Source organism: Epinephelus lanceolatus, chromosome 14 (assembly GCF_041903045.1).
Source record: "Epinephelus lanceolatus isolate andai-2023 chromosome 14, ASM4190304v1, whole genome shotgun sequence".
Lineage (NCBI taxonomy): Eukaryota > Metazoa > Chordata > Actinopteri > Perciformes > Serranidae > Epinephelus > Epinephelus lanceolatus.
Genome location: NC_135747.1, coordinates 18,938,834 through 18,961,824, shown reverse-complemented (window position 1 = coordinate 18,961,824; position 22,991 = coordinate 18,938,834). Strand labels below are relative to the sequence as shown.

General features: G+C 39.5%; 1 protein-coding gene across 2 annotated transcripts in view; it reads left to right on the top strand.

Moving 5' to 3' along the window:
• The window catches only part of erbb4b (erb-b2 receptor tyrosine kinase 4b), a 476,882-nt gene that overhangs the window by 383,291 nt on the left and 70,600 nt on the right, over positions 1-22,991 (top strand). The window contains exons 17-20 of one of the 2 annotated variants that reach the window (XM_033616755.2): positions 520-652; positions 5,260-5,382; positions 7,099-7,197; positions 16,936-17,121. In XM_033616755.2, coding sequence (XP_033472646.2) covers positions 520-652; positions 5,260-5,382; positions 7,099-7,197; positions 16,936-17,121 — 541 coding nt within the window. The remainder of the gene's footprint in view (positions 1-519; positions 653-5,259; positions 5,383-7,098; positions 7,198-16,935; positions 17,122-22,991) is intronic. The other variant, XM_078174431.1, reaches the window with a different exon arrangement.

The following is a 22,991-nucleotide window of genomic DNA, read 5'->3' as shown; positions in this document are numbered from 1 at the left end:
CTTCACCGTGACATCATAATGTCCTGCAACAACACGTTTCTGGCCATTACTCAACACCATATTTTTGGAACAGAAGGTGACACTAATATATAACCTTGGGTGCCCACCTTGAAACTGTGCTGATTGTAAAGATCTTCTGTGCTGCTAGGGGGAAAGATTCGTGTGAAGCATCAATGTTTCTGCAGACATGGATGTAAACTGTAAATGCATTGTCTGGTACACAGAGGCATACAAACATGAGCCAGGTATTCTAGTTTGTGTGTTTGTTTATTTACTTATTCTGTGTGTGTGTGCATATGGCACCATAAACATGATGCCAACTTCTATCTTTTTCTCCTCATCCTCTCTACTCCTACTCAACACATCCAATCCCACCCCCCAACCTCTCCGGCCTCCCCTGTCATCATCTCTCTCTTTCCAAAAATAATAATATATGCTTTCTCCTCACCTGCATCCTCCTCTTTTTCATCATCTACTAATTTCCCTCCTTTTCCTCCCCCTCCACTTTTTTATCTTCAGAACCCCTCTGATCGCAGCAGGAGTGATTGGTGGCCTCTTCATGGTGGTGATCATGGTGCTGAGCGTAGCAGTGTCTGTGCGCCGGAAGAACATTAAGAAGAAGAGAGCCCTCCGTCGCTTCCTGGAGACAGAGGTAAGCAGGGCATGAGATAAGAAACTGTTGCCACTGAAAGATATTGTTTTCAAGACTGTGCATGATTGGAAATCAGAGGAAATTGGTGACAGTTGTATGGCATATATCAGTTTAAACCTTTATTATTGCATCAAACTGGACAAATAACTTTGCCATTGCTTAGGGTTTACAGACTCAAAAACATTAAGAATATAGTTGAGAAATAGGAGGTGGAAAAAAAAACAGTGAAAGGGGTACAAAATAATAGAATTTTTTTCCAGGAAGAGTGGCAGATTGACAGATTTTGCATATAACTGGCAGTCTTTATAACGAATATGTCATTATAACATTTGTCTGACTATATGTGTGTGTGCCTGAAAGTCTAGGTTTATAGTGTAGCAGCGTGAGTGTCGGTGCATTCCTAGCACATACACCGGGCGCATACTATATAAAATAACAGAAAATCAGACTGAAAGCGAGAGAAAAGAGAATGAGGCTTCACGTCTCCAGATGGTGACTGCAGAGGTGGAGAAAGTGTCAGAAACTCAGTGGCTCAGGTGTTGACTTTGCCATAGAGGACACTTCTGTTATGAAGAGGTTAGGGACCATACCATTAGAAGAGTTGAAAGCACTCCTCCTTTGTTTTAGAACAAGAAGAGCACATAATGTAATGCACTTGTGCATCCATAGTGAAAATAAGGTCTGCTTCCACTGCTTTCTGTCTCTTCAGAGCATACAAGTGTCAGTGAAGTGTGTGTGCTGATAGCTTCTATAATGACAAAATAGCACGGATGTGGCTTGTTATCACACTTACACTTATCTCACATATGGCAGGCACTTACACTGTCACTGTTTCCTGATTACTTATATGTCTCTTTAATTTTGCATTATGTAGTTAATGAAGAATACTTACGAACAGCATGAGGAAGAAGCTTGCTGACATTCTTAATGTGAAAGCAGAATGTGCTGCAAACAATGTCAAATGTTATCTGCTAAAACTGCTGCGTTGTTATTCAAAAAGAAGAATGCGATAAGTATAAGAAACTACCTTTTCACAGAGCGATCCGAGGAGCTATGCAAATAATTAACAGCCTTCAATTGCTACAGTTGTAGCTCACTTGTAAACCCACATTATAATGCTGTAGCTTATATAAAGGATATCACTTTTTAACTGCTTTAACCACCTAAACCGGTGGAATTTGTCACAGTACATTAAGATTAATTTTTGCATCTATTCAATTAATGCACTTTTTTCTCATCATTCTGTTGTCAGGAAAAATTTAATATTGGCTGAATCCAAATGTCCAGACTTCACCACACTTGCAGACTTTGCTTAGGGCTGTCCAAATCCACAATTCATCCAGTCCACAAGACCTCCAGAGAGTCTGCTTGGGTTGCAGACTTAAGCAGACTTCCCTGATTTAATAACCCACAATTCATTGCAACACAGATGTGACGTTGTGGGTTTTTCAACTGCCAAAAAAACCCAAACGTATCAATGTATAGAATAGTTATTGATAGTTAGGTCTATTAAGATGGGACTTGAATTATGTAGGCCAGAAATGATGCCCTCAGGGAAGCGGTACAGGAGCATAAAGAGCAGGACAAACAGACTTCTTTCCATGGGCTGTCAGGACACTCAATACCCACATGAACTGAGCTCTGAACTGTCGATATGGTGCAATACTTAGCTAATATAACAAGTGCAATATCGCACTTCCTTTATTATTTATTCCAGACAATCTAAATTATTTTTTTATACTCTCTGAATGATGTGTGTGTGTCTGTGTGCGTGCTCTTCTTGTTTTTTATATGTTTTATGTTACTCTGTTTTTACTCTAATGCAGCTAACGGATGTAGCAAACACAATTTCGTTGTAGAGGTGTCTGTACAATGACAGTAAAGACTATCTTATCTTATCTTACATAATATTCAACCACATCATGATACAGAGATACGTAGAAGTATAGGCTGTAGAGGGAACGAAAATGCATTTAATTATTGCAGCCTATCAGGTTGCAGTGAAATAGGCTAAAAGATTGGCCGAAAACAACAAAAGAAGGTTTCTGTAGCCTGTTATATTGAGATGTATGAATACATTTTTGTTTAGTCACAAAAAAGGCTATACATGGGAGTTATATCTTGCTATCTGCAGGAACAAATGAGCAGGCACTATTCATCAACTTCAAACAATCAGTCAATCAATTTTATTTATAAAGCCCAGTATCACAAATCACAATTTGCCTCACAGGGCTTTACAGCATACGACAGCCTTCTGTCCTTTGGACCCTCGCAGCAGAATAAACATACATACATATTCATCTTATTCAACTTATATGACATATATAAATATGACAGCAGCAATAGTTGAATGTTTCCACTGCAACGAGTAAAACAGTCGAGCACTGTCTATTAGCCGCTTGCAGTCTCTGCTCTTACAGACTTTACATGATGACGGTAAATACGTCACACTTTGTACAACTGAAGTCCGCGAGGGCTCAGTCTGCAAGTCCAGAGGGTGGACATTTGGATTCAGCCATTAGCTGAGCAAGTAGGTTGTTTCCAGCACTGCCTCTTAGAGTGAGAAGCTGGACAGCTCCAGTGTGCTGCACTGTGGCAGCTTCTCATGCCTCAACATCTTCAGCACCACTAATGCTGGACAGCTCCAGTGTGCTGCACTGTGGCAGCTTCTCATGCCTCAACATCTTCAGCACCACTAATGCTGGACAGCTCCCTGCACAGTGGAAAGGAATACAGTAGTATTTGTGTGTGTGTGTGTGTGTGTGTGTGTGTGTGTGTGTGTGTGTGTGTGTGTGTGGACAGATCATTTTAAAGACATCTGTATTGTCCTGCGTGTGTTTGTTTATGAGTGTGTGTGGCCGCCGCCCTTGTTGTTCCCACCCTGCAGAAGCTGATTTGTGATTCCATTTAAATGAAGAATGGCTATTGTTTTTAATCAAATGGTAACCATGAGCCAGAGGGACAGAAGCGGCCGACCACAGCCAGGCTGATTTACACTCCCGCTCTGTTCTGCCCTCCCTCCCTCCCTCTCTAATCTCCCTCTCTTTTCCTAATTCTCCTTATATTGCTCCCTCTCTCATGCTTTTGCATCCTCGGACTAATTCAGCTGCCCGCTTCTCCATCGCTGTCTTGTTGTTGTTGTTTCTCTCCTGCCCCGCGCCTTTCCCCCTCCTCCCTCCCTCCCCTCATATAATCTTTCTCCCTCTCTTGCTGTTAAATCTGTTCGTTCCTCCACTTGAGGAGTAATGAGACAACAAAAGTGTCAACTCCTTTTTGGGCTCCGCAATTATCCACCTCCCCCCACCTCTTTCCCTCACTCTTCGTCCACCTATCTCCATCTCCCTCTTCTTTTCACATATTAAATCTCTCACTTGTGATATTGAAATGGTAATGGCACTCCAGGGTTTGGATTTGTCTTGCTGGAAAAATGCCATAGTAACCCTCCTGTCACCTGAAGTACAGGGCAGTTACTTATTAAGATTAGGTGTTTTGCAGAAAATGCATGATAAGATTAACAGGTTTCAGAGCAATTACAACTTCAATAAATTACAGTAAACACTGCATTCCAATTGCACTATTTTAGGATTCTTATTTCAAGAAAAACTTCAGTGCCGAGTAACTCCATGGTAATTGTTGTTATGGTAAAAGAGTTTCACAGCATGACTTCGTGGAAATTAGGTCACAGTTTTTAGAAACAGCCTTTTTTTGCCGTTGAGTCAAGGAACAGTCTTGTAAGTAGTGAAAATTAGCAGTAGCTCATGTAAATGGACTTTTTCTACTTAATTCAGGTGTGTTAGGAGGCACAATCTTGTGGAAAAGGGGTTGGTAAATTTACCTGGACATGTGTATGGTTGGGCATGGAAGTGTTTTGTGTTCCCATGCTTATCCTGAAGCTAAAAACCCAACCCAATGTTGGCATTGTAAGTTTCTCCAGCATCTCCAGCATGTAGCATCATTACATTATGTAGCAGATTTGTGTACTTTATGTTTCTTTACAACGCTGTGGTTAATGTGTGGTTGTGTTCAGGCACAAGACCCTTTGATTATGGATGGAAAAGATCATGTTTAGCCCAAAGCGCCCAGGTTTGGTGGCCTGATTGTTACTGGAAATGCTGCCAGTGTTTCACTAAAGTACAACCAGTTTTGTTGATTGCTGGCCTCAAACAGTGGCCTTCTGCTTGGCAGCCATCTCCTCTCAGTTGCGCGCCATCCATCATCCCCTCCACCCACTGGAGTCAAAGTCATTTCATAGACACGTAATCAGAACTCGGCCACTTTAGAAATTATATGATATATGTGAAACATACAAATATAACATATCAGTGGTTTGCAGAAATGTACAATTTGAATATTTTCTTCTGGCGACTGGGTTGGAATGACATATAACTGCTTGGAAATATGAGTGACAGCAGATATTTTAACAATTTCTTGGTATTTTCCCATGATGAATTCTGTTTTGCTGGTTGAAAGGATTATGCTGACTTTGTACACAGCAGAGGTGCTGTGTGAAAAATGAATTCATCTCATTGTAGGGAGCTTGTGTTACAGCGCTTGTGATACAATACCCACTGATTGAATGACTTTTATGTTTCTGGATTTGTTTTCAGCTGGTGGAACCTTTAACACCCAGTGGAACAGCACCCAACCAAGCCCAGCTCCGCATCCTGAAAGAGACAGAACTCAAAAGGGTCAAGATCCTCGGCTCCGGGGCCTTCGGAACTGTTTACAAGGTAAAACATGCACAAAAATAACATGTATATCAGTTGGTACATGGAAAAAATAAATGAATATCCTCCTGAAGTTGAGATCATGATATGAGAACTTGATTTAAAAAAAAAAAAAAAAAAAGGAAGACAAGAGAGACGAATTGCAGGATCATTAATGACAGGAAATGAGATGGAAGGCTGGAGGCGGGGGATGAAAAGAATAAGTAATAGCAGACACCGAGACCCCAGGGGTTACAGTGAAATAAGAGATAGCTGAGGTCACCACCAGTGTGATGATGGGTTGGGGGAAAAGTAGAGAAAGACACAGCTGAAATTAGAAAGAGAACAGACTTTCACTGATGATTTCAGCGAGAGTCTGGTCATTTTGTAGATCCATCCATTCACATTATAGCACATTTCTGGGTCAGAGGTGTGTAATCAGGAGCACAGATGTCCTTTTTTCAAAGCAACATCTTGCACATTTCCCTCGGGAATCTCCAGCCACCTCTAGGCAGGAGGTATCTAAATTTCCTCCACTGGATCCTCTCAGGGTTGAGGAACAGTTGGTTGGTGTTGAAATCCTCCCAGGCAGTCAGCAGGATAGCAGAGCTTCAGCAGCTTGATTGCATGATCTTATTATTTGAGGCACAGCTCGGAGGTCGTGGCTAATGTTGAGGGTTAGCGTTCAGATTGACTTGTAAATACATGTTTTGCTTTGCAGCTCACTTCTCTTTTCACCAAAATGCTTCAATATTACTCATCAACTTCAATTCATTCTGCTAAATCGTAACCATCTACACAAGCACAGGGAGAGAGATTGTGTTTAAAAAGGAGGCATCACATTGATGTATGAGCAGAGGTGTTGGGCCTGCAGTCACTGGAGAGATGTAGTCACATCAGGATTGAACAAAGGTGGGGCACATTTGGAAAAGTTGAGAGGCACTTGATTTCTCTACTCTTTTAAATGCTTTGACCACTTTGGCAGCTGCTAAATCACTTTAATCCCACGTGAAATTAGATACTTCAAAATGATTAAATAGTTTTTTTTTTACCATGTCTTTTTGAAGGACAAATTCACTGTTAATCATGCAGCATGCAGAACTTCACATACGCTGCCAGTGAGATTATGGAAGATGGTTATTAGGAAAGCTGACAAAGACGAATTTGAGGTGAAAATTCCTCAATTTAATAATTAAGATTCTTCCTGGTCAAATTTTCAAAGGGAAACCAGCATTTTTTTTTCAACCTGGACCATATTTTTTCTTGTTTTTGTAATTGAGTGACTATGGAGACAACAGTTTTTGAAAGTGGTCCAGCATCGAGCGAAAGCGCTGCAGCCAGCAGCTGAGAAATGAACTGTTGTGTAACCCTGAGGGGCAATAGTGAATCGTAAATGTACATCCACTTGAAGAGTTTCTGCCTCTGACAGGCTTTGGTTGTTATGTGTCTGACAGCATTATGGAAAGGATCCTACAGAGAAATAAAACATTTTTCTTTATGTTTTACCTGATCTGGTCTGTCTGTTATTATCTTCCTGCAACAACTTCATTTGGGAGACGAGACTTCTCGAGGAAGACACAATTTCTGAGAGTGTTGTTCCCGTTGGTTACTTAGACACAAAACATGGTAAAATAGGGTCCAGGTTGAAAATACTAAAGCTTAACATCTCTCTCTTTATAAGATGTTGGTGAGTTGGAATGACTTTGCACTCATCAGCTGTTTGTGTGTGTGTCTCTTTAGGGTATCTGGGTTCCAGAGGGTGAAACAGTGAAGATTCCTGTAGCCATTAAAATCCTAAATGAGGCCACAGGACCCAAAGCTAACGTGGAGTTTATGGACGTGAGTATCATCGAATCCTGAAAATTTAAGTTTTTAATTGTTTTCTCTTGATAGGTTTATGTGGCAGCCCATTTCCACCAGTGTGATAAAAAAAAGGTCCTAGAAGTAATTAGAATGAAATATATATACATATATATATATATATATATATATATATATATTATGACATAGTACCTTAAAATGATAACAAAAAATTAAAAAAAAAACAAAAAACAAAACTGTTTTACAAATAATGACAACTTTCTTAAAATGACTTGTAGTATTTCAAAATAATGATGAGCTTTCTCAAAATATAATGAAAAACAATGAAGTCATTATTGTGAGAATGTTTCTCATTATCATATGTCCAGTTGCCCACAATATAGCACTTATGATTACCATGACCTGGATGACTGAGAATCTTCAATGACACGTTTTTCATTATACAACAGTTAGTTCCGGCCCTGCAATCTGATTGGTCGAGAGACAGTAAAACTGTGACGATATTGGAGTACAACATCACGGTTATTTCACTGTGTATGTATCACTCCGCCTCACTGCTGATTGCAATCAACAATCAAATCAAAACTGACGGTTAGTGTCAGTTAGGTCAGCAGTTGTGTTGTAGGCTAATTAATTCATCCACTGTCAAACAGCCAAAAATATGGATTTATTTTCTAAAATAAGTTTTGAATTGAACTATGAATGGTCATCAGAGGAAGATGAGGGAGAGGAGAAGCTGAATCCATCTGAGCACACATCCAGGTTTGTCAGTGTTTCATCAGCAGAGCTCAATGACTTGGAGAAAAGCAACATACTGTCAGATCAGAAGGCAGAGTCGGCTGTGCCTGTGAAGCGACAGTCCACCATGCAGTCACCAGAGACTTATTTCACCGGCTGCACAATTAATGGAAATGTGCAGATAAATGTGTATAAAGAGTAAGTGCCTGGCGCACCATGTCTGCGTTACATAGCAACGGTGACAGCGGAGTCCTGAGGGAACTATTTTTGTTGGCGGAAGACAAATAAAATGCTTAAATTATCTATTTTGTCCTCATTTTTCAACATTTCTTAATCAGCTTTGCTTATTTAATTGTTGAACTGTTGTATAAAAGCAATATCACACTCGAGCTTGTGATGTTGTACTGTGATATCGTCACGGCTGTGATTGTCTTCGGCACTCGGCCTGCAGCCTCGTGCCTATGACCGAATCACAGCCGTGACGATATCACAGTACATCACTCCCTCTCGTGTGATATTGCTTAATTATCCTAAGATACTAACTCATAATTTTGATACCAAGTTGTTATTTTAAAAAAGTTTCTATTATTGTGAGAGAGTCTATTTATTTATTTTTTTATTTTTTTATTTTATTTTATTTTTTTTTTCAGAAAATATCTCATTATTTTCAGAATACTTCTCATTATTTTGCGATTTTAAGTCAATATTTTGTTTCTCATTATTTGAGATAATAGCATTATTTTGGGTAAATCTTTCATAGTTGCTATGGTAATACTCAGTGTTGGAACTTGACCATCTTAAAAGCACTCACCAGAAGATTGAAACCTTGTCACTCATTTTAAAAGAAAGCAGAACTTATACATCAGCTCTGTTGGTGAGATGAAGCTATTAAGAATTAAGCTTAGACCCCGTAGACACCAGAATAGAAACCATCAGGGGCCCCTAGCACCCCTACGTACACGCACATACACACACACACTATGCCATAGGCTCCCAGCACAGTGCACAAGGCCCCATTTATAAAACATTCACAGCTCGGCTCATTTCAAAAGGAAAAGTGGAAAAAAAAATCAAAATTATCACCCTATGATGATGCAATGCAGATGAAATAACCTCCATCAACACACGTACACATGCAGAAGCAGACACACACACACACATCGAAAGCGACCCAATTGCACTCATGTTTTGCACTTAGTTTGACAGTCTAAGAGGGAGAGTTTTGGAGTGTTAGCTTTTCTATTTTTATCAGGACATCTTTGATGAATATCCTACGTGTGTTTAATTTAATGCTCTGTGTGCTCTGAGGGCTTGTCTGACAATCAAAGAACCAGATATCAGCAATAACAGAACATATAGGGAGACAAAAGAGGGTGCTGTGGGGCTTAACTTTACATAGAGTGATAGAGACATAAAACTGTTAATGACGCGTATGCATATACTAGCAAAAAATGCATTAAATATTGTATATATCATCTGATATGCACATGTCCCTGTAAGTGTGTGTGTGTGTGTGTGTGTGTACTATGACACAAAGCCAGCATCCCCCCCCGGCGTAATAGCAACAATTTCAAACACAAGTACACAAATGAGCTTCACTATAACTCGCAGCATTCACAGACAACGCATTTGCATAAATTAGCCTAGTGGCTAGCGGACTTTTTCTCTACTCAAATGACGCCAGGGACAACAGCAACATTTAACAAACGTAATGTTACAAAATTTGGCTCTATTACAACTGACAACATTCACTGATAAAACAGCTGTCTCATACTAAACACGTTTTCCAAACAAACATAACATGCTAATGTTATTAGCACAAGCCTATGGCATTTTACATTGTATAAATTAGCCTAGCAACAAGCGGCGATTTCCTCTTCTCATATGAAGCCAGGATAAATCCCGAAGTGTAAATCCCCGAAGGATAAGTCATACACAAGACTGAAAATGCTATTTTTGTGAAGGCTTTATTGTCTTCACAATTTAAAGTTTCTTATCTGTGAAATTAAAATAAATAAAAGCTTTGTTTCCACTGAGAGAAGTGGTTTCAGCTTCCAAAAATAGACAGGAGGTCTGCGTTGCTGCGACGTGTAGTTACATTTCTGAGAAGGTGCATGTCAGCCTACGGTGTAGGGTGCGCCGTAGGCTCTTTGTAGAGTAGGTACGGAGATAGATTCAAGGCAAGTGTGAATTCCGCCTAACTCAGATAGGTTGTGTAACAGAATGCACATGCAAAGCCATTCACATGTTACAGTTGTGAGGAAAAGAGGAGAATTCACTAACTGTTGATGGCATGGGATTTTTTTTTCTCAATTACAGAGCAGTGATCATGTTTACAAACCAGATTGCATTACTGATGAGAAATTCTAATGTTACTGACTTTTAAACAAGATGTATGTAAATGACTATTTCACTAACAGCAGGGGAGACAGAGAATGTGATTTGGTGAGCAAGAAAGCAGAGAGATGAACTACAGTAACAGTAACAAAAATTCAATCAGTAGAGACTCATTCTGTGAGAAAAGAATATTTATTTACATGTGCGCATAAGTATGAGAAGGGTGAAAAGTCTTTGGCGATTAGACCCCATCGTGATGTCATCTATTCCAGGAGGGTGGTAAAGACATAGTAGATTAGACATCACCCCCTATGGAGTCTAGACGCTGGTGGTGGTAATGGTGGTGATGAGATGAGATTAAGAGGGGGCTGAGGATCTGGATGTGAAGAGGAATGGGCTTTTGATGAGCTTGTCCTGGGCTCTGGATAAGGTGACTGGAGGTGAATGGTGTGGAGGACAGCTGAAGGAAGCAGAGAGGAGAACAGATGAAAAGTTTTGCAGCAGCGACCTGAATGGCCGAAGGAGATCATTGCAAAGTTTGATTGGCTAACCTGAGAGGGAACACCCATTGTCAGCTGAATGGTGGAAGTGGTGGGAGTCGGATTGACGGAGAATTGTGAATGGATATAGTATAAAAAAAGTCTTCCTGATTAAACTTATGCTGGGCTTTGTAAGCAGCAGAGTCAGACACAAATGTGTTGATCTTTGGTCTGCTCATTTTGTGATCGTCCAACTCGGTCACCAGAATAAATGCTGGCATTGTACATTTCTGCAATGCACAGATATGTTAAATTTGTAGATCTCATATTGAAAATGTTAAAATTTAAGTTCGGTCTTGCCTTGGTTACATGTGTTCTATCATTCCCTCTTCCACAACCCGGAAACTCAGCTCATATACATGAAATCTGAACTGCTTCATTTAAGAAGTGTTGATGATATCTGTATAGAATATCTGTGGTTTGCAGAAATGTACAATGCCAGCATTTTATTCTGGCGCCTGGGCTGGTTTCTCCCAGTATTTTCTAGTGATACCTTACTTCACATTCGCCCTGCTCCACAGTCGTCTTCTATTGACTGCTAAACAGCTGGGGGCTTAGCCTCTGCTCTGGTGGTAGTGGTAGTTACAGAGGAAAAGGAAAGTGCCATTCATTTACTTTACCCATCCATATTTTCCCAGCCAGACTGGGAATTCTGACTGGTGACCTTCAAGCTGCAGGCCACACTCACTTGCCCCTGACTGTTTGAAGAATGTCAGCGAAGATTGATTGTCCTTTAGTCTGTGTTTGTGTGTGTGTGTGTGTGTGTGTGTGTGTGTGTGGGTGGGTGTGTGTGGTTTCCACTCCTTACCTGTGGAGCACTTAGAGGAAAGAAGCATCTCGTTTTAAACAGCAATCGCATGGTCCAAAATGTTTGGCACAGCAACAAAATGCCAATACCACCTCCTTGCTCCCAGGGCTTAACAAGAGGACAGGGTGCCAATACCCAGCAAGACTGCATGCATGTACATGTTTGTATGTGTGTAAGGTTGTGTGTTAGTGTGTGTATGTACCCATAATAGTGGCTATATGCTACAGTGTGTTTTTCTTTTGAAAGCCAAACTCCTGCTCAAGGCTTGTTTTCACTAAAGCAGCAGAAACCCTGGTGATCTGTCCAGATAAATTGCATTCGGCAATGCTGTGTCCCCTGTGTATAAAGACAATTATCTTCTGTTCTTTTCATTAATGTTTTTCTCAGTAATTATTCTATATGAGTATCAAGCATACTGAAACACTTGGGTGCAATAAATGTGCCCAATATATATATAAACCATGATAATAAACCTTGTTTATGAAGCACTTCTGTTCTACAGAGCATTGCAGAATAAAGGCACATCAATATCACATCAGTGTCCTGCCGTTCCATTTAAAAAAGAAAGAATTATCCTTGAAATTGTCACATTTTGTTTTTTTCCACTTACACAAAATTTTAAAAGTACTTCAGAAATAACCTCAAACAAAAGGATTTCAGGTGAGCTAGACCTTTATTTTGAATTGAATTGAATACATCTGTCCTCTAAGGTTTGTTGAAGCCAATGGGGTGACATCTTTTTGCAGTACAGCAATTTTCAGGTGTTTTAATAATGTTCGGAAGAGATGTAAATACTCTATTTTCATTTAACATCTATAGATAATCGCTTAAATACATTTCTGTTTGATTTGTGTCCATTTGGTTGTAATTTTGATCAAAAGCAAAATGAGAAATTAAAAATTTTGATTTTAATGCCATTGAGTACATATCCACATTCCCATATACTCAGGCCTCATTTACACCGCAAGCAATGCATTTGCATAGCGCTCACAAACGGTCGCTGTTTACTTGTGGTTTCATTTTGGCGAGCATGTTAGCAGATTACAGCATTCACACCGCATCCGTTCTACGCGCTGCTTGAGTTGCGCTGCTTTCGCAAGCAAGACCGAAAATAGAAGAGACGCCGATTTTTTTGCGCAAGTCGCGAGCGAATGGTCGGGGTTTTAAACAAAAAACACGAGTTTGCGTGTGTTGTGACCTCTCTCGGCCACCGTAGACATCTCCCCCTTGACAAAGCAAGACCTGACAGGCACATGTTTCATGTACTTACCCATTTCTAGTGCTAAATATTAATTCCAAGCACTGGAATAATCACTGGCGCAAACCTGTCAACCCTGGGCTCTGGGTCCAAACTTCTTCTTCTCTGGGGTTTATTGGAGATTTGCAAACACAGTGCACTACTGCCACCAACTGTTCGGGTGTGGTTTGTATTTTGACGGGACAGCAGCGGCTGCTGCACAACGCGTCTGTTCGGTTTTGGTGTGAATAGCGTGTGCTGCCGCTATGCTTGTGGACAGCTACGCGAACGCATCGCTTGCGGTGTAAATGAGGCCTCACACACAAACAGCAATGACATATCCCTACTTGAATAATGTATTGACATCATTCCATTATTGAATTTTGTCCATAATTCTATAGTTTCATTGCAAGTAGTATACTGATAAGGATTTAGGTAAATCTGATTATATTGAATAAAGTTTGATTCAGTCTTAAGTATAAAAAGCATTCAGATTTGCATTCAACAAGACAATAAAATTTGCATTATTACTTACAGCCACGCTATAATTATATTATATGTTATATATTGGTGACATTGGTGAGACATTTTCCCCATTCATCAAATATGTTCTAATTCTAATCTAATCTAATTTCTAAATAAGAAAATATGTGCCATGCTACGACAAGCGACCACACCACAGTCAAACATAGTCATCAACAAATGTAATCATAATCATAATCATAATCATAAATTTATTTAACAGATTGTGATCATTATTATGACTTGTATTTTATTCATTCAAATATATTAAAAAGTGGAAAACTCGAATGTAATATGAGTGTTTTGTAGGCTATACCACTGTCAATTGTGATATAGTGTGTGCACATTTCCTAGTGGCCCTCAATAATATGCTAAGGGGCCACACAAGGGAAAATCCTGCATAGTATACCTTTAAATATGTGATTACAGCCCTGATTAGAGACTTTACCATTGATTTGGATAAGCAAAAGTTACATGCTGTTATTTTTCATGTATGAAACTCTTAAAATGTACCATAGGATGCTGTGATATTTAATTCTTTCATTCATGGACCTGAGCTCACAGATTTGAATCTGCGTGTTCTAACGTGATTCCCTTACTTGAATTTAAAGATGTCCATGCAAGTGTTATGACACAGTGATGGGGGAACCCTGGAATCATCCAGATTTATTGAAAGGGATCCTATCCAAGCAGTCAAACAACAAACAGACAGAATGGCCCAGTCACACTGATTTACCATCATCCTCACTGTACTACCAGCACATGAGTAGGGATCTGATTATGCAAGTGTTGTGACACATGAGCCATATACTGTAAATCCCAAACTGTGTGTGGTTGTATCTCTCTGTCAGTGTTCAGGGAACCTCGACACACACAACCACCTCCCCCCTATGTTGTGTATTCTTGCTGCACAGCTATCCATCTCATGATGAATCGCCGTATTAACCCATAACCCCTGTCGTCACAGTGCTTTCTGTGTGGGTGTATGTGTTCAGGGATGTTGGGTAGAGAATAGATGGAGATCTATATTTGTCTTTGGTATTGTTTCTGAATAATTTGAATAATGAGTTGCGTATATTTCTATGAAGCTACAATCACATGCAATATTTCAAACTAAAATATAATATTTGCTCTTGTTCTAAAAATGCGGCATATAAAGGTGTTGACACTAGAGGCAAGTTCAAAGCTCTATAAATTATGTACCAGAGCACCTTCTTCATTTTCTATACAGTAGCATATTCTCTAATAGCAACACTTCAGACCAAACCACTGGAAAGACACAGCTCTTACTGTATGTTGTGTCAAAGGACAGAGACACATGATTTACAGCAGTCTCACCTTGGTGTAGTTGCTACATTTTTCGTCTACTACAAAGCATGCTGACAGTCTTGTGAAGCAGTGAGTCACTTTGATGTCGAGGTTATGAATAAAAATCTACTGTTTCTGTAGAACCTTGCTGCTTGCTTCAAGAGAAACTTCAGCATTAAACAGAATAAGGGATCACATGGTCTTTGACAGTTCAGTCTACACCTGTAAACACGATAAACTCTCTGCCAGTGTGTTGAGTCTTTCAACTTTTGCTTTAGCATTCTGACACTAACTGAACACCTGCCGGTTCAGGGACAATACAATAAATTCATTATGATTAAGGACTTATATACACATAGATATGCAAACACAAACAAATCCAAGTTAGTGGCAAAGTTATTGACAAAGTCATCCAGAAAGAAGCCTGAGGGCCTTATTGTTTTACCCAGTGCAAAGCAGTGCACAGTACAATTGTAATTGCCAGTTTCCTGCTGATGCAGTCATCATTTTCACGGCTAGTGCCCACATTGCGTAACTAGCAGATGTACTTGCACCCATCTGTGCACCAATGGGTGTGTAGGTCTTAAAATGAGGTGTGATCAGGTGCATTGTTGGCGCATTGCTATTCTGCAGCAGCAGAAAGTGATTGCACCTTTTCCTGACATTTAAAGGGTGCATTATTTAGACAGAATAGCCTTTATTGTCATTATGCATTCCTGTACAACGAGATAGGAGAGCTACTCCTTTAAAGTGCCAACGTGTACAAACAATACACAATACAAATGCAATAAATAATACCCATCACTTCACACATCACATCATTCACACAGACATCATTCACATAGACAGTTTAAAATATGCAGCAAGTTTAAGATATGGACAGTTTTAAAATATATTGCACATGTGTCTTACTCAGTCGGTCAGTAGGAGGGAGTGCAGTGAGTGAGAGTAAGATGCATCTACGTACGTGGGTTTAAAGCACACATATACTTCTTACAAACACAGGGAAACATGGATGGGTTGGGAGTGGGTGAAAAAATACATCACACATTGAAATTTTTAAAATGTGAATGTAGCAGAGAGCAGAGCAGAGCTGCAGAGTTCCACATTCAACTCCCCATTAAGGATATCTGCTTTTGTTACCTGGAAAATCAGAATATACTGTCCATAGCCTTAAAAAATCGATTTTTGCCATATTTTTGGGAATAAAATGTCACATAAATCAGACTAGGAATGATTTATTAACAAATCTGTAAATATCTTCAGAATATAGCTAGGTGTATAACTGGAAAGTTTGGTGTACATAGGTGCTACAGAGGCTGAGATGTTCGACTTGGAGTATGTCAAAAAACTCATTTTGAGAAAACATTCAAAGGCATTCAAAGATTTACATAATAACATAACATAATACAAGTAGACAAAGTGTAATAAAATAAAGGTCTAAATGTATAATTTGAATGTTTTCTTTATAGCAGTTTGAAAGAATACATATTCAAGGAGTAAACTAGCCCAAAATCTCAAAATTGACCACTGCATGAAAAATCAATGTTTTTGCCTGCCATGTCAGACACTGTGCACATTTACACACCAGGAGTAGTCTAACTTTATTGATTATTTCAGAATCTAAAAGTTTAGTCCTGTTTCCTCTGTCAAGTTTAAAACAAAAGTTTTTAGTTTTATGGCTGAAATGTCCCACGATATTTGCTGCAGTGGCATTACTGCTCTTACTGCATTACTCTCAGCAGAAAACTGCTCACTTCTCCAGTTTACCAAAATCGCCATTTAAATAGCAGTGCCCAAGGTGCAGGCGCACTTGGTTTTTAAAGGGAATGGGAGATGACACTCTGATTGGATGAATTCATGTTACACCCAAAACACACATATGAATGATTAAGGGACAAAATACAACTTTTTTTTTTTCTTTCTTTTTTTGCCTCTTTGCGCCCACACTTTGCACTTAACTCGCAAAAGTGGAGTTGGACATGTCTGAAATTCACTTGTGCTATGCACTTTAGATCCTGCACTTAATGTTAATTAAAACAGCTATCGGTACCAAGGTTTGGAACAGAGTTTCATGGTGACATAAAACTATCTAAGATCACAATAATACCAGGACAGTTAAGTATTTTCTGTTTGTGCTTTCCTAAAATGGTTGGCTGTTGCTTAAAGTGAAAACACTGTAGAATCTGTTGACACACTACTTCAGATGTCAACAACCACTCCAGCCTTTTCCTCCACATGCCTCAGTGTCTATCTGTCTCATTCAGGAGGCCCTCATCATGGCTAGCATGGAGCACCCCCACCTGGTCCGCCTGCTGGGCGTCTGCCTGAGTCCCACCATCCAGCTGGTCACACAACTGATGCCTCATGGGTGCCTGCTCGACTATGTCCATGAGCACAAGGACAACATCGGATCCCAGCTGTTGCTCAATTGGTGTGTCCAAATTGCTAAGGTAAGGATGGAAAAGGTCGCTTTATTAGCTGTTCTGCTCCCTGGACGGTTGATCGGTTCGGGGATTGGCCTGGTTGCTTGGTTGAGTATTTGGCAGGCTGGTGAATTGGCAGATTAGCAAAGGGTTGTTTTTAGTATTGATAGATAACTTTTGTTACCTCAACAGTTTGTTCATCAGTGGATCTTCTTCACAGATTGATTCTTTTTGCTGCCTCGACTGTTGCACCAAATATCTGAATCAGTCATTTATGATAAATTGGAGAGTTGGCGTTATTAAACCCATCATGGATCTCTATTAAAGACTGTGGATCTTCTGCCTTATATTTCAGGATCACGCTGCAACAGTTTTCTGGTAAAAAATTTCACAAATCATTTTGACTGTTGTTCAATGACCTTTTGTATTGATCCACCTACTGTAAATGCTATGTTCTTGCAACACATATTTTTTTCTGTTTTACCCATCTATGTCTCTTTCCTTAGGCATAAAAACATCTTTTCTCTTTTTCACTACTTGCATTTTGCTGCTGTAAGCATCCGATTATGCTTAGAATTTCTCTCTCTTTCCCACTTTTGTGTTGTGTTGCTGCAGGCTGCCATGCATCTTTGCCCTTTTTGAAACCTTATTGTATAAGCATTTGCTTTGGATTACATGTTCACACAAAACTACCGAAGCACCCTTACGCCCTCTTATAACATGTCTTGGCTAATAGAGGCCAAGTGAATTACTTTATTGCTCCCAGAGTATAAAGTAGATGTCTACGGATATTTGGTAAAGTGTCCATGAGTGTGTGCTGGTGTGTGTGGAGGATTCAGCTGCAGACAGCGGCGCCCCTAGCCAGCCTCTCTGGAGAACTCAAGTAAATAATTCAAAGCCTTGCTTGACTTTGGTGGGGGAAGCGTTGAGTGCAGGGAGCTCAGTGTTACAGGATCATGGTTGTAGGAGTGCATTATAATGTGTTGTAATCTATTTGTCAATATTAATAGGTGACAGAAACAGAGTAATGTTCTCCCTTTCTCCGACTCTGTCTGACTCAAAAATCACCACAGAGTTGAATCAACATCTGATGCAGTACAGCAACTAGGGACAGGAATCACAGAGTAACTCACAATACAATACTGTCACTATACGTTACAAACGATAAGGATGGTATCACAATACAGCAATATTGCAATACTTGATACAAGACAATTATATATGATACATCACGATGTCTATGTAACAGAAGAAGAACAAATACCCCTAAAAAGGCAAAAATGAGAAATTAAATATATTTCTTTCTACACTTTTTCAAATATGTGTCCGTTACTTTCCATTACGTTTTCGAAATCCATTTGAACCTCTTAATATAGGCTTAAATTAGATCCACTGCACAGCACTTTTTAAAGAGAGAACGTCCTCCTGAGACTCTGTGTCCTCATATTAGGACATCAGATTTTGGGTTTCCTGCACCTTATACTTCATTCTACCTGACTAAGACCTGTTGTCCTCATTTGTGGACACTTTCTGTGCCATATAGTGGTAATAAGAGCACAGTACACTAATCTGTGGAAAAACAAAATGGCAGCCATCTCTGCTAAGTCAGTGTGCAGCCAATTCTGGCACAAAAGAGGACTAGGTCCAAAACCTGATCAAACCTTATGGTTGAAACTGTTTGTATTTTGATATGGTAACAAATTTGACCAATTTTAGCAACAGTATAAAAGCTAAGACACTGTTAATTATTAAAGTACTCATTTGAAGTCTTTGGGACTGTCGTCTCATTTGAGGATATTGGGACTTTGTTGTCATTGACGATGTTTAGTTTTTTTATACTTGTTGGGTCCTAATGACTCTAAATAGCTAGAAGAAATCAGAAATGCATACCAAACAAAAGTTCGAGTCTCAGGAGGATATGTCACTATTAAAGCTGGTTCGCCTTTTACTCTTGTTATTTTCTTCCTCCAAAACAGTGATAAAGAACACCAGGAGCAAATGGCAGGAGTCAAGATTTCATTAACACAGAGAACAACACAGGGCAAAACAACATCACTGATGTGTTTTAACCGAATACTCTCTGGACCAGCTCAGTTAAAACCAAAAAACACAGAATCCAGCAGTACTTTAAGATGTTGTCGCCACAAGTTAGTGACCTTTCATTAACTATACCCTCATTCATTTGATAAGCGACACCATGAGGAGGTACTGTTGTGAATCTGGTTAGTCAGGAATCTGTTCAGAGCACCTGCATGTTTGAATATAAATATCAATATCTGACATCAGTGTAGTGTACAAGAGGAAATAAAATGATGTATGTCTGTATCAATATTTTGTCCCATTCTTAATAACACCCCTGAACACCTGAGAATTATGGGCAAACACATTTTTAATCATGTATATATTAATTATCCAAAGGTATTTATTGCAGGGTTATTTCATTAGATTGACGAAAAGTTTTATTTGTAACGTGATATAAATATATCTCCATATGTGCTGCGTGTAAAAGATGGCTGATGAAACTGTCACACACACAGAGCAAAGCAACTGGTTCAAAAGCCAAAGAAGCAGAGTGCACACGATTTAGCAGTCACTTCAGTCCCAGATTTAATATCTTAGACAAATATTTCTATTGCCATTTTTGGCTAAATCAGGGGCAGGCAGTACTCCAGCGAGCTTCCATGGAAAAATATTAAACCATCAATTAAACTTTGGTACACAGTTATGATCACACCACATAAAGTGCTTTTTTTAATATACCAAAGGCGATCAGAGCATGCATTAATTCTCGCCGCGCTGACAAACTTCCCATGCTGTGTAACACAAATATTTTTCATGGTATGGAATTAATCACACAAATTACTTTGTGGAAAAAGGATGTGGATCGGCTATATACACATGAATAAATACATGCCCGCTGTGAACAGTTGTCAACATGGAGAGATGTATAATTCATAAAGGGTAGATATGATGATGTATTATTTACCACTGTTATTCTGTGTCTCAAGCGTGTATTGTTTAGTGTTTTCAATAATTGGCTTCGGCTCCTGGGGACTCAAATAGCCGTCAGGGGCCACGGTTAATAAGGTGCCTACACATGGGTTTGTGCTCACACAAAGTGTCCTACACAATGCATTTGTCTAAATAATACCAACAAGGTGAATTCAGACCACCATCAACATTCCAGTGTGTGGTGCTCATAACAACTTGAGTCAAACATCTTTCCTACAGATTATTTCCTTATCTCTATCATAGACGTATACATCCACTCACATAGGGTCTTATGGGGCTCTCAAGGCACTTGCAAGTGACAGGGCTCCACTTTCTGGGGCGACGTCCCTATGGCCCTCCCTCTCTGTCATGGCCGCCATCACAGCCATAGATTATTAATGGGGTGATCTGCCATGAGAGTCATACTAATGAGCAGATTCATTAGAGCGACTATGCATGCAGGGCTTGGATGCCACTGAATGTTTTTCCTTTTTTTTGTTTTTGTTCCCTGGGTCTGATTTTTCTTTTCCTGTTTTATCTTACTATATTCCCCCACTATAACCTACTATATCACTTTCTCCTCATTATGTCTGCTTGCTTTTTAAATCTCCTCCTCATTCTCCCACTCTGTGGTCTTCTTGTTAATGTATATGAAGTATAGTGTTGCTACAATGTAAGATGTTTGACTTTGGAAGCATAACTACAATACTTAAAATGATATATCATAATATGATTCCACTGCAATAAAAAGAAGTGTTCAGCTGATCTGGACAACATCCCCAAGAAGCCTGACACTAATTTCTCAACTACTTTAAAGGAAGTAAAATCCACTTGTAGACATACTGTAGTTTTCTGTTTTCAGGGGTAGAGATGTAAATTAATACAATCTATGCCCATACCCCTCTTACACAACAAAATGACATAAAGAGGGAAACTATATAATAAAATTAGCTTATACCACTGTGGTAACAATACGTATTTCCTCTTTCATGTATTACTGCACTGAGCTCTCAACAAGCCATTCATATGCAGCTGGCATGTTTTTGGCAATATCTTAAATTTGAAATGCATTAACATCTCGTTTATTGCTGCTACAATGGATTCCCTCATTCGTTAGCCATAATGCTATTTATCCTGAGGCACTGCTTTCTACATGGTGAAGCTTATAGGGTAATTCAGACTTTCCACATGTCTGCAAGGGTCTGCTTTTGTCCATGTGATGAAGATGTCCGGATTGTCCATGTCTGCAAAGGGTTTCCATGTCCACACAGTTTAATACATTCAGCGGCATGCTTGTGCTTGGCCATGTCCTTAAGCTAGTTTGTTGTCTTTGTCAAGTAGCTGTGGGTTAATCATTCACTCAACACCAGGACTGAGTGAATGATTAACCCACCATTTGGGAACCACTGCCAAAATTTGGCAGATCTTTGCTCTCAAAGACCACAAAAATATGTGATGGCACAACAGTCTCCTTCAGTACATTATTCTATGCTTTCTTTTGATTTTCACATTGGCTAGTCATCCTGTTTAATTTGTCTTCTGATTAAATCAGAACCGTTAAAACAAGTTGTAAGAAGCCTCTGCAAGTAATTGGTTGCTAGCAGACACTCTGTGCTGCAATAAAATGGTTAATCAGCAGTGCCGTGCACTGTAGAGCCGATGTGCTGCTGGTTCTGCCGGCCTGAATAGAATATAATGTCTATAGCCTTACTGTTGTGTACAGCATTTATAGACTGAGCTGAGTAGTGATGCGCGGGTCGACCCGAAACCTGCGGGACCCAAAAATGGACCTGCGGGTCGGGCAGCAGTGATCGTCTGTTAAATCAGTCTGTAAATATTTTGACATTATTGACTATTACTGTCATGGCATCCCAAGGTACTGATGCGTTGAGCAGGTGACAGTCCGCGGTCGTTTTCAAAACACACTTGTGTCACGCACTCCAAAAGAAGCTTGTTGAAACTTTAAACAATAATTTATTGTACAAAACGGGGGAAACAAACGTTGACAAAAACGGTTCCATAATTCATATTAAATTCAAAAGATAACGAAAAAATAGCTACAGGTTAGAGGGAATAGTGATAAAGTGGTAAAACTTGGCATTGATCCACAGCCTCAGACGGATGCGCTCAAGCGTGCTGTGCACACAAGCTCAGTTGGTAGGATACTATATTTTCACATTTTTAACAATACAATTTAAAAGTTTTGATTTTTATTGATAACCTACATTTACCAACAACAAAAAGACTACATTTAGCACCAAAACAATATGTTTAAAAAAAAAAAACAAAAAAAAAACAAAAAAAAAAAAACGAATATCAAATACCAAATTTTCATAACGAATACCTACCCATAGAAACGAATATTCAAATATCCGAATATTTGGGTACAGGCCTACGCCATTCATATACCTGTTAAATATTAAGTGTGGACTGGAAGCATTCAGACTTCGAATAACAATTTGACGTCCCACTACATGTGAGACTTGTTTCAGGATGACGCATCATAACCACATCAACAAAACACCACTGTTAAAACAACCTCAGGTACACGGTAGGAATACCTCATCGAATCCCGCTTTACAGTGAAAATTGTTTGTCGAATTCACCAGCAAGTCTTTCCTACTCCCCACTTCTAACATTACTGCTTTGGATTGCCTCCAAGTCAGGTGTTGTGTGTGTATGTCTGTGAATGTGTGTGTGTGTGTGTGTGTGTGTGTGTGGGCCCCACAGTGTGTATCACAGGGTCATCTCTCTGTGTAAACCAGAGTAGGCAAACATGCCTCTCTCCAACTCATTACATACATCCCCAGGGTTCCAATGAAAACTCAGTTCACTCCAATTCCCATTGTACTCTGTCTACTCTCCCCTTCCTGTCTCTCTGTTTTTATTTATTTCAGTGTGTGATT